Source organism: Podarcis bocagei, assembly GCF_964188305.1.
Source record: "Podarcis bocagei genome assembly, chromosome: 7".
Lineage (NCBI taxonomy): Eukaryota > Metazoa > Chordata > Lepidosauria > Squamata > Lacertidae > Podarcis > Podarcis bocagei.
Window position 1 is genome coordinate 83,049,186 of NC_138132.1, and position 14,514 is coordinate 83,063,699.

Genomic DNA, 14,514 nt, shown 5'->3' on the forward strand with positions numbered 1-14,514 from the left:
TTCACAAAATGCAACAAGCACTTCAGAGCAGTTTACAAAAAGAGATAAACAGAATTATCAATATGAAAAATATCAGTAAGAAAAATAACAAGGGAAATAGCCAGGAATTAAAACTTGCACCAGCTTTGTAAACATCTGGGTAGGCTTGCCTAAACAAAAATGGTTTCAGTAGTTGCTTAAAAAAGTACAGAAAAGGCTCCTGCCTGCTGTCAGCATAGGTGCTGCCACACGAAAAGACTGATTTCTTACCAAGGCGGAATGGATACTATGCGACATCTGTAACAGTGTCACAGATCGATCTGAATGGGACTTGTGGATTTGTAGCTGGTTGATTGACTTAACCCGAAGACTGCTGGCTAACGGTTCCTCGTCATCCTGGGAAAAGGTGACAAGTGGGGTGCCGCAGGTGCGTTGTGAGTTGCCAAACTCGGCCTTACCGCTTGCTCTTTTCTTCCCTTGCTTCCTTAGGCAAACAGGCCACAAGAAGAAGCTGAACGCCTACATTGAGTTCTCAGAATTGCTGGACATGGAGCCCTACATGGAAGACAAAGGTGAGGTTATGATCTTACATAGGCAAGTAGCAGCTTGTGATTGGGCATGAAGGGATGGCGCTTGGTGCTGGTCTATTAGGCCAAACAGGGCACTGCCCCAGCAGTCTCACTGCCCTTCACCAGACCCTGCCTTGCCTGCCGCCTTATTTACCACCAGTCCAGGTTTTTGGCACTTGCTGTCAGCGTCCTCAACCTCAGTGTTTCCCCATCTAGAACTCAAAAAGGAGGAGGGCAGAGGCAAATGTAGGTCACTCTGGCACCAACCTGCTGTTGAGCTCCCTGCTTTCTATCCAAGCACAATTCAAAGTGTTGGTGCTGACCTTTAAAGCCCTAAACGACCTCGGTCCTGTATACCTGAAGTATACCTGAAGGTCTCCACCCCCATCGTTCAGCCCGGACACTGAGGTCCAGCACCAGGGGCCTTCTGGCGGTTCCCTCATTGCGAGAAGCGAGGTTACAGGGAACCAGACAGAGGGCCTTCTCGGTGGTGGCGCCCGCCCTGTGGAACGCCCTCCCTTCAGATGTGAAGGAAATAAGCAGCTATCCTATCTTCAAAAGACATCTGAAGGCAGCCCTGTTCAGGGAAGTTTTTAATATTTAATGCTGTATTGTTTTTAACACTTAATTGGGAGCAACAGTTCCTTATTTGTATCCCACAGTAAGGCTCAAATGTAGCACTTTCAACTTTAAATACAGTTTCCGCAATTTGACAGTTCTTTTGTATCCTGGCAGTCCGAAGACTGGTTTCTCAAGATTTTTGTAATCCACCAAGAAAAGGCACAATCCCAGTCCAAGTCCAGTCAATTTACACAGAAATAGTCCTTTCTACTTCTAAATAGCGAGTTCAGAATTTGCACAGTAAAAGCCAATTTCCTTTAAAGTCCCCCTTTCAGCGCTTCCCGCTTATCAGGGTCTTTGCTTTGAACTTTAAGCAGAATCGGAAGACGGACTTCCTTTTGACGTCTCCCGTTTTCAGCCGAATTCAATAATTTAGTTCCCAAAATCTAGTGGTTCTTACTCACGAGTATGTTGTTTAGGATCAGATGTTCAAAGAAGAAAGGTCAGTGCTCATCAGCAGCAGCCGCGCGGCTTCACTTCCGCAGAAAGAGCGATGAACTCACAGCACCGCTCCCCCTTTCACGTTCCGGAGCCCCTTGCGGGGTTCCTTCTTCGTTTCCAGGGTCGCTCTTGGTGCCCGCCGAGTCCCACGACCACAAGCTCACTCTGCCTGTGGGTTTTCTTAACGGGTCTCCGCTCTGCTGCAGCGGACGACCCTTTTCCGCGGAGCCCCTCTTCACAGCGCGAAGAGGACCGCCATTGCCGTTTTGCGCCGGCTCCGGAAGTCCGCCCTCCCCCCTTTTTCTAAGCCGCTAAGCCGCTTATCAGCTGATCCGATCAGCAGATAAGCCGCTAAAAGCCGCAAGACAAAAAAACCGCTAGACGAAGAGAATCACAGAACGGATTCTTTTCGTCTTGCGAGGCACCACTGTATTATTATTATCCTGCCAATCCCAATGTACACCAACCACGGCCCAAAGGGGTGGCCGATCTCTGCCTCCCTGAAGATTACAATGACGAAGCGGGTGACGCTATAAACGCTGCAGGGGCTATTCTCTCTGCCATCCCTGTGCATTGCAGGGGGTTTGAACTAGATGACCCTCAGGTCCCTTCCAACGCTACAGTTCTCTGATTCTGTGACCCTCCTTCCAGCCAGCATCTTTGTCTATGAGCTGAGTGCAGTCCTCATCCACCGTGGCGTGAGTGCCTACTCCGGCCACTACATTGCCCACGTGAAGGACCCTCAGACGGGAGAGTGGTACCGGTTCAACGACGAAGAGATAGAGAAGATGGAGGGCAAGAAGCTGCAGCTGGGGGCAGAAGAAGACCTAGGTAAGAACTCACCAAAGACACGCAGAGGAGGCCCTGGCTCCTATAAGCAGTTAGGAGTCAAACCATTTGGAGCAGCCGTGGTGGGGAGACACCCTCTGTCCCTCCAAGTGTCCAAATGTGGTCAGTTGCCCTGACTGCCTCTATGTTTTCAGGCTCGGTTCACCAAATTCCAGATTCAATCAATAAAGCGCAGGACCTTGATGTCTGTGTCCTGGCTTGCATTTGCCTGGATCCTGCGTTCATCGCCTTAGGCGCTTCCCCGAAAGTGGTTTTCAGGGTGTCAGCAAGCGACAGGGCCTTTTTGGTTATGGGCCCCTCTTTTGGTTATTGGAATGCTCTCCCTAGTAAAGCCTGCCTTGTGCCATCATTGATGTTGTTTCAGCATATCTGCTCTCTGAGGTATTTGAGGGAACATGATTATGTTTCTGTATTATATCTTCTTTGGATATTATTTAATTAGGTCATTTTTAATGGTGTGCCTGTAAGGTGCCTAGAGGCATTTTGTATTAGATGACAAATTTAATGACTCCCCAAGGCCAGGGAATTGAAAGAATCGTCACTCAGCACCATCTAGAGGGCCACAGGATAGAGAAGATTGCCTGTCTCTGTCCTGTGAGCACTCCTGGATTGACGCACTGTGGGGATCCTTTGGCCCTTCGGATGTTGCTCCCATCATTCCTAGCTGTGCCAACCAGGGTTGATGGGAGTTGTAGTTTCAGCAACATCCAAGGGGCCAAAAGCTGGGTATGCCTGGTGTATTGGGAGAGACCAGCTACTCAGTTGCTGTTTCCACCAGCAATAAAGCCTCTTGTGCCTTGGCATAATTATCACCAGAAGAAACAGCTCCATTAACGTGTTTACGCAACGCACGTTTGGTGAGGCTTATGTGTGCTAAGGAGTGTGTTTCTGATAGCTCCAAATTGCTGGCTCTCGTGAGGCCCCTTGGAAGTAAGGGCCCACCTCCGGTCTTGGCTCCTTGCTCTGGGCTTGAATGGGGCATCCCTTAAATAGTAAACATGTTAATGGGGCGGTACATGGGGACCCACCCAAATAAATTTGGCACTCTGGCAAGGCTGCACAAGTGGGGTGGGAGGGTCTGGCCAAAGGTTAGCTGCCTTGAACCTGGCAGATAAGGCACTCTGGATGGGGTGAGATGTAGGGCAATGCCTCACTAGGACGGAACGCTCAGCAACCCAGGAGCCACCACTGAAAAGGCCCCGTCACAGATCCGCGAGTTGAGAGGGAAGAGCTAGGGAGAAGAGCGTTCCAGGTTCTGCTTCCGTGACAGGAGAGAGAGAGCCGATGTCTCAGGGCTTCTCTTGTGCTTGACTTCTCTCTCCCCACTAGAGCCTTCTAAATCTCAGACTCGGAAGCTCAAATGTGGGAAGGGGGTTTACCGCTCTCGGAACGCCTACATGCTGGTGTACAGGCTGCAGACGCGGGAGAAATCACTGAGTGTTGAAATTCCAGGTAAGGTTGGAGTTTTGTGTGTGTGTGTGTGTGTGGGTGGGTGGGTGTGGTCCATTCTTTCCCCCTCTGTGCACCCGGGGTGTGGCATTTGCCTGGCGCACGTGTGTGCAGGCAAACCCGTTGTGGGGCACATGTTAAGCTAAGCAAGCCACCTTGTGTCCACTCAGCAAATGTTGGGCACAGCTGGTGATGTTTTCTTTCTTCCCACAAATAGGTAGCTTGCTGAGTCAAAGGGGGAATGCCGGGTGTGTTTTATACAGTCTTACCTCGGGTTACAGATGCTTCAGGTTGCGCGTTTTCGGGTTGCGCACTGCGCCGAACCCAGAAATACCAGAACGGGTTATTTCCGGGTTTCGGTGCATGCGCAGAAGCGACAAATTGCAACTTGCGTGTGCGCAGACGCGGTGCTGCAGGTTGCGAACACTGCGGGTTGCAAACGTGCCTCCCACGCGGATCATGTTCGCAACCCGAGCATCCACTGTATAACTTTATCGGAGTCCCCATTTCAGTTGATCACTTGCCCATCCTGTTCTTTCTTCCTAGCTGTTAGGGCATAGAGAGCTACCTTATAAATAACAGAGTCATCAGTATCACTCAGCAGCCATTTCACACTGACCACCCTGGTTAGATTTGTTTCCTTTGTGTGAAAAGGGCTGTTATCAATCAATTTATCGGGTCTGTATATAGTGGACGTTGTCGTAAGTAATGCCAAATGTCCTCTACACATGGTTCCCCCCAAGAGATGTTTTATATTGGTTGGGGACGTGGCAAGTCAGCTTGGTGGTTTCATCAGAAACCTTACATGAGCTTAATCCTCCTTTGGCGGAAACCTGTAAATTACTCTCAAGAAAATGTTGGCTTTATTACATCCACTACTGGGGGCAAATTTGCTGGGGCTCATAAGTGGAGAGTGTACTGTTGCACATGGGTCTCATGAGGGCATAGGGCATAGACCTCCAGGTATAGGGTGGTGTATAAAATGGATTAATAATAATAATAATAATAATAATAATAATAATAATAATAGTTTTGTGTTGGCCATTGTGCCACCAAGATGGTAGACTAGGTGGGTCCATTTTGGCTTGCTCCAGCTGCGGCCAGACTCTACTGATATTCTTATTTTGGGGGTCTCCTCTCAATTGGGGGCCTCCAACCCCATATACACCCACTTGACTCCCTCGGTCGGCAGAACTGGCACTACTGCAGGTGCAACGTAATATCTGTTCTGCATTTCTAAGAAGTCAATATTTTAGTGTGGGAGCACCTGCACTCTGGAACTCCCTGCCTATTGATATCGGAGAGCTGCCTTAACTGTATTATTTTTGGCACCTGCTAAAAACATCTTTGTTAAGAGAAAGCCTACCCAGATGTTTTTAGAGACGATGCAGGTTTTAATCTGTTTTTATTCTATAGTTCTATGAACATTTGTTCAAAAGTCTACTGCAATTACTGTTGTTAATCCTTATTTATACTTTGATACTTAAAATCTGTTTTGTTAAACTGCTTTTTTGGTTTCTTTTGCAACCGAGCAACATATGAATTTGATGAAACAAGATGTTTCCCCTGGGGTTAAGGGATGCCTTTGGGAATGACTCTCCGTCAAGGCCTTTAGGGGTGTAGCAAAGGGCTTCCTCTTTCTTTTGTGGGGGATGAGGGCCGGGCTCTGTTCTCCATCCTAATTCTGTTGCTTGTCCCCCTCCCCCCAACTGGCCAGCTTTTTTGCAAGAGCTCGTAGAGAGGGACAACAGCAAGTTTGAGGAGTGGTGCACAGAGATGGCCGAGATGCGCAAACAGAGCGTGGCCAGGGGAAAGATCAAGCACGAGGAGGTGAAGGAGCTCTACGAGAAGTTGCCTGCCAAAGCTGGTCTGTAAGATCTTCCATTTGTCTTTTAAAAAAATACATATTTGTAGTATTGCATGTTAAGGATAAGACTGTTGTAGGCGAGGTTTGGAGGGTGGGTGGAGAGTAAGCATCCTGGGGCCCCGCCAAAGAGCCTTCCATCCCTGCCCCCCCCCCCCACAGTACAAGCAGACATCAGTGGAAGCTTTGCAAGAATTATCTTCCCAAATTCACATCAGCTGTGCTCTCTCTCTCGGGCATGTCTGAAAACATTTTAAAACAAACTGGCCATCTAAACATGTGAAGGCGTTTAAAATATGCCTTGCATTCCCCCCGCTCCCAATGTTTGGATCTCTAATGAAGCCTTCCTAATTGGCAGTATTTATATCGCTTTTATCAAATCCTGTGGCGTCTAGTTCCGGCCTGGAAAATTAAAGTCGTTTCTGCATCTCTTGGTAAAGATAATCACTGCTGGCAACACGGCCAGCCGCCTTAGTCTTAAGTCCCAAGAGGAAATATTGGAACAACGTGTTGCATGGACATTGGGTGCCAGCCAAGTTTCCTTTTTGGTTTTTCCGGATAGTCTAATGTTCTGTACAGTACAACTTAACTGCTGCTGGGCCCCAAGATATTTGTCTACCTGTTCTTCCGTCAACCTAGGGTGTTTTACGATCTGCAGTGACTTAAAATATTAAGAAACATGGCCACTGCTCTGTTCACTGACGTGTTTGCTGCTCTGGGCTGCTTTATCAGGAAGGGCAGGATGTAAAATAAAGAAATACTTTTAGATTCAGGTGTTGGTCTGACTCAGTCGAAATAAATAAAATAAAAAAATTGTCCAGTAGCACCTTAGAGACCAGCTAAGTTTGTTCTGGGTATAAGCTTTTGTGCGCATGCCACACATCTTCAGATAATTTTTCTTTACTTTATTGAGAGCCAGTGTGGTGTAGCAGTTAGAGTGTCAGAGTAGGACCTGGGAGAGACCAGGGTTCAAATGCCTGCCCCCTTCAGCCATGAAGCTCATTGGGTGCCTCTCAGCCCAGCCCTACCTTGTGGAGAGAAAATGGAGAGGGGGAGAATTGTGCATTGCAACCTTGAGCTTCTGGGAGAGAAAGGTAGGCTATAAATTAAAGGAGATAAATGATGACATGTGGCAGAACGAACTGTTCCACTGTGGGCAAGGCTGGGGTGGTGTTGGTGTCCTTTAACTCTTCCCTTGTACAAACGACTCTTAAAAAACACAAACCAGGACCCAGGTACAGTGGTGCCTCGCAAGACCAAATTAATTCATTCCGCAAGTTTTTTCTTCTTGCGAGTTTTTCGTCTTGCGAAGCACCATTTCCCATAGGAATGCATTGAAAATCAATTAATGCATTCCTATGGAAACCGCTTGCCAGGCTGGCGGTGCGGAGAAGGGCTTTTCTCCCCACCGCAAGCCTTCAGGACAGGTACGGGAACAGAGGGCAAGGGGCGCAGCGCTTCTCCTCTGTTCCCGGGGTTTGCGGTGGGAGGAGGGTTTTCCCCCCCACCGCCAACATTCAGAACAGCATTCTGAATGTTGGCGGTGGGAAGGAAAACCATCCTCCCACCACAAGTCTTCAGGACAGCCTTCCGAAGCCTGGCGGTGGGACGGAGAGCCCTCCTCCCGCCGCCAGCCTTCGGAGCATCCTTCCGAAGCCTGGCGGCGGGAGGAGGTCTCTCCGCCCCACCGCCAGGCTTCGGAGCAGCCTTCCGAAGGCTGGCGGTGGGAGGAGGTCTCTCCGCCCCACCGCCAGCCTTCGGAGGAGGTCCGAGGACAGTGGGGAAGACGCGCTGCGCTTCCCCGCTGTCCTGGAGATTTCCCTATGGGCTTTCGTCTTGCGAAGGAAGCCCATAGGGAAATTCGTTTTGCGAAGCGCCTCCAAAACGGAAAACCCTTTCGTCTAGCGGGTTTTCCGTCTTGCGGGGCACCACTGTATATTGGAAAGAGTGTGTCTAGCCCAACCTTCACTGTAATTGCACTAGTTTTCCACCTGCATGGAGTTACCTTACATTAAGGGAGCAGTCACACGCATGGCTTGCTCCTTCATGCATCCATGGGCTGAGGTTGTTCATCTTCGTTTTGGCTCAGTGCAGGGGAGAAAGTGAGCAGCTGGGATGTGGGTGGGCCGATGGAGCCTCTGTTTTGCTCTCAGAGTGTGTGTGTGTGTGTGTGTGTGTGTGTGTGTGAGAGAGAGAGAGAGAGAGAGAGAGAGAACACACACATCACCATGTGGCTACATTTTCAGTGGCCTAAGCCCCTTTCTTGCTTTACCCCCCGGATAGCTGGAGGGCCTTCTGAGGGTGGGGTGCTGGAGTTAATTTTCTGAAGTTCAGGTTGTTGTCCTTTTTCACAAGTGTTATGCTTTCACAGTCTGTGTTAGCCCTAAGCAGAGTAGGCCCGTATAAAATAACTGACAAGACTAACTTGGGTCCACTAATTTCCAGAGCTGCCTGGTTGGTGCTGACCCGCAATGTGGCCTTTTTAGTGGCGGTTCCCCAGTTGTGCAGCTCCCTCCCTAGCAAGGTGTGCCTGCCTCCATCATTACTCCCTTCCAGGAGGAATTTTAAAACATTCCTGTTTATCCAGATGGGTTCCATGGCTGCATAATACTATTCCAGGCAACCCTAGGATCATTGGATGAAAGGATGTTCTTAACTGTTTCAAATTGCTTTTAGGTTTTTTTAAAAACTAACTTATTTTAGATGTTATCTGTAATAGTTTTTAACGTTGTTTCATTCTGTTTTCAAAGTGCTTGCTACGCTTTCGTTTCAAAAGCTACATCTGTTTTCCACCCTAGACTACTTAGGGAGAGAGGGAGGGATATAAATTAATAGACTCATAGAATTGTACAGTTGGAAAGGGAGCCCAAGGGTCATCTAGTCCAGCCCCCTCCAATGCAGGAATCACAACTATAAATTATTTCAATGGGTCTACTCTGAGTAGGGCAGACTTGGATACAACCCAGTTTGTTTGTTTCTTGCCAAGTTGAAGATTAGATTGTTTAGATTTTGCTGACCAGGGGGTGGAACGTATGATCATGAAGCTTCACCGGCCAAGGCAGACACTTTTGGTGAGCCCAAGCAAACAGGGCTTGTGGTGCTGATGCCCCACCCCAGCCCTCCTGTCCTCCTCCTCCTTCCAGGCTGCCCCTATGACTTCGTGTCTCTTGAATGGCTGCAGCAGTGGCTGGATGAGTCGACTCCCCCCAAGCCCATCGATAACACGGCCTGCCTGTGCTCTCATGGAAAGCTGCACCCGGACAAAATACCCACCGTCAAAAGGGTCTCTGAATATGTCGCTGACTACTTCTACAAGAGATACGGAGGAGGGCCCAGGCTAACAGGTAAGCCAAGCCCCAGAAGGGAGCATGTCACAGGAGAGCTTAGCTCAGGGGTCAGCAAACTTTTTCATCGGGGGCCAGTCCACTGTCCCTCAGACCTTGTGGAGGGGGGGCAGATTATATTTTGGGGGAAAATATGAACAAATTCCTATGCCCCACAAATAACCCAGAGATGCATTTGAAATAAAAGCACACATTCTACTCATGTAAAAACACGCTGATTCCCAGACCCTCCATGGGCCAGATTTAGAAGGCGATTGGGCCGGATCCAGCCCCGGGCCTTAGTTTGCCTACCCATGGCTTAGCTCCTTGCCACCTTTGCCCCCTGCATCATCTTGTGATGGTTGGACCCCCCTGCCATGTTAGAGGTGCTACCAGTCACGATGGCTCTGCTCTGTCTTCACAGTTGGAGGCAGTAAATCCATCTCAATGCTGGTTGCTGGAAGCTGCAGGGGGGGGAGAATTCTTCTGCTTGCAGGTCTCCAATAGCGAGCACCTGGTTGAGAATAAGAGACTGGACTGGATAGGCCATTGGCGTCATCCAGTAGGGCTTTTATGCTCTTGCTAGAGTTCCATAACCCTTGATTGTTTGTTTATTGAATTTATATCCCGCCATTTTCTCCAAGGAGCTGAAGGTGGCATTTTATCTCCACCACAGCCCTGTGAGGTAGGTTAGGCTGAGAGGCAGTGACTGGCCCCAGAGCTCACCCAGTAAGTTTCATGGCTGAGGGGACGGGATTTAAACCCTCTCCCCTGGGGTCCTGCTATTCCCACACTTGAACCATTCCACATTCCACAGGCTGTTGCAATTTCCTTGGCTTAGCAGTCAGCTCCCAAGGAGCACATTGTTTCCTGGAAAGGACATGTGAGCAACGGGAGCCACTTGTTCCTTAGGGAACCTATCCTGTGGCTGGGGCAAAACAACAGTGTTTAAATAGGGCAAATTAAAGCATGCGATTGCGGGTGATAAAAAGTGCATACTATTTGGAAAGAGAGGAGTTGAATGGACGGGTTAACAACAACAAGCACACACCCTTGAAACCACCTCCTCTTTATACTGCTTTCCAAGTGGCAGAGTGCCAGCAAAATCTATTTTGCAGCACATGTGTTAACCTCCAAATGCCTACGCCACACTCTCTTCTGGTCCCATGCCTTTCTGCAGCTGGGAGAGCTCTTTGCTGCCCTGGCTGGTAAACTCACCTTCCTCTCAATTATGCCTCTCCCCCTCCCAAGTTCGTTCCTGCCAGCTGCTGTTCTCAGGGCTGAATCTCGAGATGAAAGCTGTTAAACCCAAGAGAAGCTGATTTGCAAAGGCTGAGAGTGAAGTTGACACTCTCAGACTGAGGTTTCCCCTTTCCACAAAGCGCTTAGCCATCCCTCTCCTCCAGACAGGAACTGGCTGGTGTGCGTGTCTTTAATTGCCACTTAGTTATAATAGCATTTATAAGCTGCCAACTTGTTTTTTTTAAATTGCATGTGAGAGTGTTAAAGCATCTCAAAGAGTTCTGTCCGGCGTTAGTCCTATTTTATGTACAGCCACTGACATTAATGGCTACGGCTAAGTTATGTCCATTCATTTTGATAGGTTTGCCTGGAGTAAAACTTAGTTGGAGGTGCCCCAGAGATACAGGAAAAAATGGCCCACGCAGAATCAGACTAACTCTCTAACCACATGTGGCAATACAAGCTTTGCAGCAAACGTCAAAATATTGACACGGTAGAGGTGCTTGCCTACAATGTTCCCAAGTGCGGGTGCCTAACTCTAACCACACTTGGCAATACAGTGGTACCTCGGGTTAAGTACTTAATTCATTCCGGAGGTCCGTCCTTAACCTGAAACTGTTCTTAACCTGAAGCACCACTTTAGCTAATGGGGCCTCCTGCTGCTGCCGCGCCACCAGAGCACGATGTCTGTTCTCATCCTGAAGCAAAGTTCTTAACTTGAAGCACTATTTCTGGGTTAGTGGAGTCTGTAATCTGAAGCATATGTAACCTGAAGCGTATGTAACCTGTACAGTGGTACCTTGGGTTACATACGCTGCAGGTTACATACGCTTCAGGTTACAGACTCTGCTAACCCAGAAATAGTACCTCGGGTTAAGAACTTTGCTTCAGGATGAGAACAGAAATGGTGCAGCAGCGCAGCAGCAGTGGGAGGCCCCATTAGCTAAATTGGTGCTTCAGGTTAAGAACAGTTTCAGGTTAAGAACGGACCACCAGAACGAATTAAGTTATTAGCCCGAGGTACCACTGTACATTCTTTGCAGCAAACATCAAAATATTGACACGGTAGAGGTGCTTGCCTACAGTGTTCCCAAGTGCTGGTGCTGCTACGCTGAAAGCCTTAGTTTGGGTAGTCATAAACAGAGTTCTCCTCTGTGGGATGTGGAAGGGGCACTGGTAGCTCAGTGGTGGAGCACCTGCCAGGCAAGCAGAAGGCCCATGTTCAATCCCCATCTCTAGGTAGGGCTGGGAGAGACACTCTGCCAAAAGCCCTAGAGAGCCACTGCTGCCAGTCAGTGTAGGCAGGACTGAGCTAGATGGAGCAATGGTCTGGCTTTGTATAGGGCAGCTTCCTATGTCCCTATGTCTCCCGTTCTACAGGCAGGAGAAAGGTTAACTGCTTGTTAAAATCAGGGAAGTTTAAAGGGTCTGATAAACATTCCCCGATGGCAGCCTAAAGAGGGGAAAGGAAGCTGGATGAAGCAGGTGTTTGGGTTTGGGGTGGAGGAGGCTGCGTCGTCGTCTCAGCTGCTTTAGATCTAAGCCCTGCCCTATGGAAGGACAACTTGTCCAGAATGCACAGCAAGGGATATTGTACTGAGGATGATGGCAGTCTTTTTGCTCGTCTCTCCCTCCTCAGTCAAAGCACTCTGCAGGGACTGTGTGGTGGAAAGGTGCCGAGTCCTGCGGCTGAAGAACCAGCTGAACGAGGACTACAAAACTGTCTCCAACTTGCTGAAGGTGACCGTCAAAGGGTAAGCAAGTCCCCTTTTCAAGTGTGCAGAGTGTGGCTGAGAGTGTGGGGGGGGCATACTTTGCTGGAGACATTTTTGTAAAGAGAGCAAGTGGCTTTGAAATCAGTAGCTGCATTCATTTTATTTAAAAGCATTTCTAGGCTGTTTAATATTTAAACGTATCTGGGGAAAATTATATGTCTTTGCAAGACCTCTGAAGCAACTAATAGATAATTTCTTCATGTGCAAGATTTGAACTCCAGTCCTTCCTAGTGGTGGTTTGACATTCCAACCATTGGTGCCATGCCAGACACACAGCCGCAGAACCAGAAAGTCGAGTTATGATAAGTGGAATAAAAATGAAATATGAGTTTGACTCGGTATGGCCTTGATTTATAGCATTTTTTAAAGCAATAGTACAGTAAACTCCCTTCTGTCTCAGTCACAATGGCCACTATGGAGAAATTATCCCAGTGGATGGGAACTCAATCTGTAATGTAAAAGATTTCCCAAGTCTGTTTCGGTGTCACGTGGATGACTGCATACGTGCTTGAACACTTTGTGCTTGGTAATTGTTTTTAAAAACTTCAATGAAGTTTGTATTAAAGAAAAAGATCTCACGGTGAGTTGCCTCTTTGTCTCCTTTCAGGAACGACGGGTTTTGGGTTGGGAAATCATCATTGCGGAGTTGGCGCCAGCTGGCCTTGGAGCAGCTGGATGACCCAGACGAGGATGCCGATCAGAGCAACGGCGGGATGAACGGTGATGCCAAAAGCAAAGGTAGCCTCCTGTCTCTGCCTCCCCACACCCCCTTATATGGACACACACGTCTTTGCAGCCTCCCTGCCTGGCATTGGGGCATCATCAAAGTCCAACTCTCTGCAGCGCAGGAATCTTCCACCCAAAATGGGGCTTGAACCTGTGACCTTGTGATTAAGGGTTTCCTGCTCTACCAATAATAATGATTCGTCCTTGAGGGGTTCCACGTTCCAGATTTCACCAGCTCAAGAGTACAGGATCAACTGTGGAGCCTCTTGTGCGCTGAGGCCCTGCGGGCAAACCCTTTCCTCGGGATCTAACAGCATCCGAGTCCAGCCATCATCCAGTTCAGAGACAGGAGCAGTTGAGTGATCACCTGTGTCTCAGGAGTTGTGTGGCAAATGCCTCTAAACACAGGAAGCAAACCCTGTTCACCTGAGTCCTTTCCTTTCACTTGAGGAGGCCATTGGGAGCACACAGTAATGTAAACCTCAGCATCTGCTGTGGTGTGCTGCTGTTGTTAATTACATTTATTGACCTTCATGCAAAGATCACAGGCAGTAACCACCACCACCCCAAATAAAAGACCTTAGATTGCTTAACAGCCCAAAGGCATGTTTGAAGAAAGGATGTTTTTGTCTGGAAACTAAAGATCTGTAATGAAAGCAGCAGGCAAACCTCTCTAGGAAGAGCATTCCTCAAATGGAGTCATTGCAGAAGAGGCCTGGGTTTTTTCCTGTTCTCACTCTGTGGCATCCTCTCCTTGCTTTCCAGATGAATCCATTGCCGAGAAGCGGGAGGAAGAGGACCTGAAGTTCAATGAGGACATCATCTGCCCCCATGGTGAGGGCTGGGGCTGCTTTTCAAATGTCTGTTTGAATGATTGATTCCATTTCTGTACTGCCCTTACTCTGATGGGAGCACAGAGCAGTGGACAGCATGAAAATGCAATTAAAAACCCCCGCTTCTAAAATAAAAAATACAAAGCAAGTGCCAGCTGCTGAAATTTCAGCAAACTCATCTTAACATATATGCCCCACTATGTACTGTATTTTTGGGTCGTGGGTGGTGCTGTGGGTTAAACCACAGAGCCTAGGACTTGCCGATCAGAAGGTCGGCAGTTCAAATCTCCGCAACGGGGTGAGCTCCCGTTGCTCGGTCCCTGCTCCTGCCAACCTAGCAGTTCAAAAGCACGTCAAAGTGCAAGTAGATAAATAGGTAGCACTCCAGCGGGAAGGTAAACGGCGTTTCCGTGCGGTGCTCTGGTTCTCCAGAAGTGGCTTTGTCATGCTGGCCACATGACCCGGAAGCTGTACGCCGGCTCCCTCGGCCAATAAAGTGAGATGAGCGCCGCAACCCCAGAGTAGGTCATGACTGGACCTAACGGTCAGGGGTCCCTTTACCTTTATGTACTGTATTTATTTCCTACCTATCTTCAGATAAGCTTTGGGTGGCATGTATAGTTCTCCACCCACCTCTCTGCAATGTTCTCATCACCACAGCCCTGCAAAGCAGGACTGGCTGAAAGAAAGAGGCTGCTCCAAGGAAACACAATGAGCTTTCCTGTGGTTAAGTGCAAATTTGAACCTAGGCTCTTCCCACTGCTTGAACCGCTACACCCTACTTAGTCCTATACAACAACAGTTTCCAGTGGGGTAGGAAATCTCCAGTGCTTTGCTATAAGG

General features: G+C 48.6%; 2 protein-coding genes across 6 annotated transcripts in view; one reads left to right on the forward strand and one right to left on the reverse strand.

The window, feature by feature from the left end:
* The window catches only part of LOC308591898 (uncharacterized protein), a 192,073-nt gene that overhangs the window by 44,302 nt on the left and 133,257 nt on the right, over positions 1-14,514 (reverse strand). The window lies entirely within an intron of this gene.
* The window catches only part of USP48 (ubiquitin specific peptidase 48), a 45,289-nt gene that overhangs the window by 13,441 nt on the left and 17,334 nt on the right, over positions 1-14,514 (forward strand). For all 5 annotated transcript variants that reach the window (XR_014010296.1, XM_081202960.1, XM_081202959.1 and 2 more), the window contains 8 exons: positions 469-551; positions 2,262-2,441; positions 3,789-3,911; positions 5,626-5,775; positions 8,916-9,116; positions 11,977-12,091; positions 12,720-12,850; positions 13,604-13,672. Coding sequence is in view for 4 of the 5 variants with exons in the window: in XM_081202960.1 (XP_081059086.1) it covers positions 469-551; positions 2,262-2,441; positions 3,789-3,911; positions 5,626-5,775; positions 8,916-9,116; positions 11,977-12,091; positions 12,720-12,850; positions 13,604-13,672 (1,052 nt within the window). In the remaining variant the exon portion in view is untranslated. The remainder of the gene's footprint in view (positions 1-468; positions 552-2,261; positions 2,442-3,788; positions 3,912-5,625; positions 5,776-8,915; positions 9,117-11,976; positions 12,092-12,719; positions 12,851-13,603; positions 13,673-14,514) is intronic.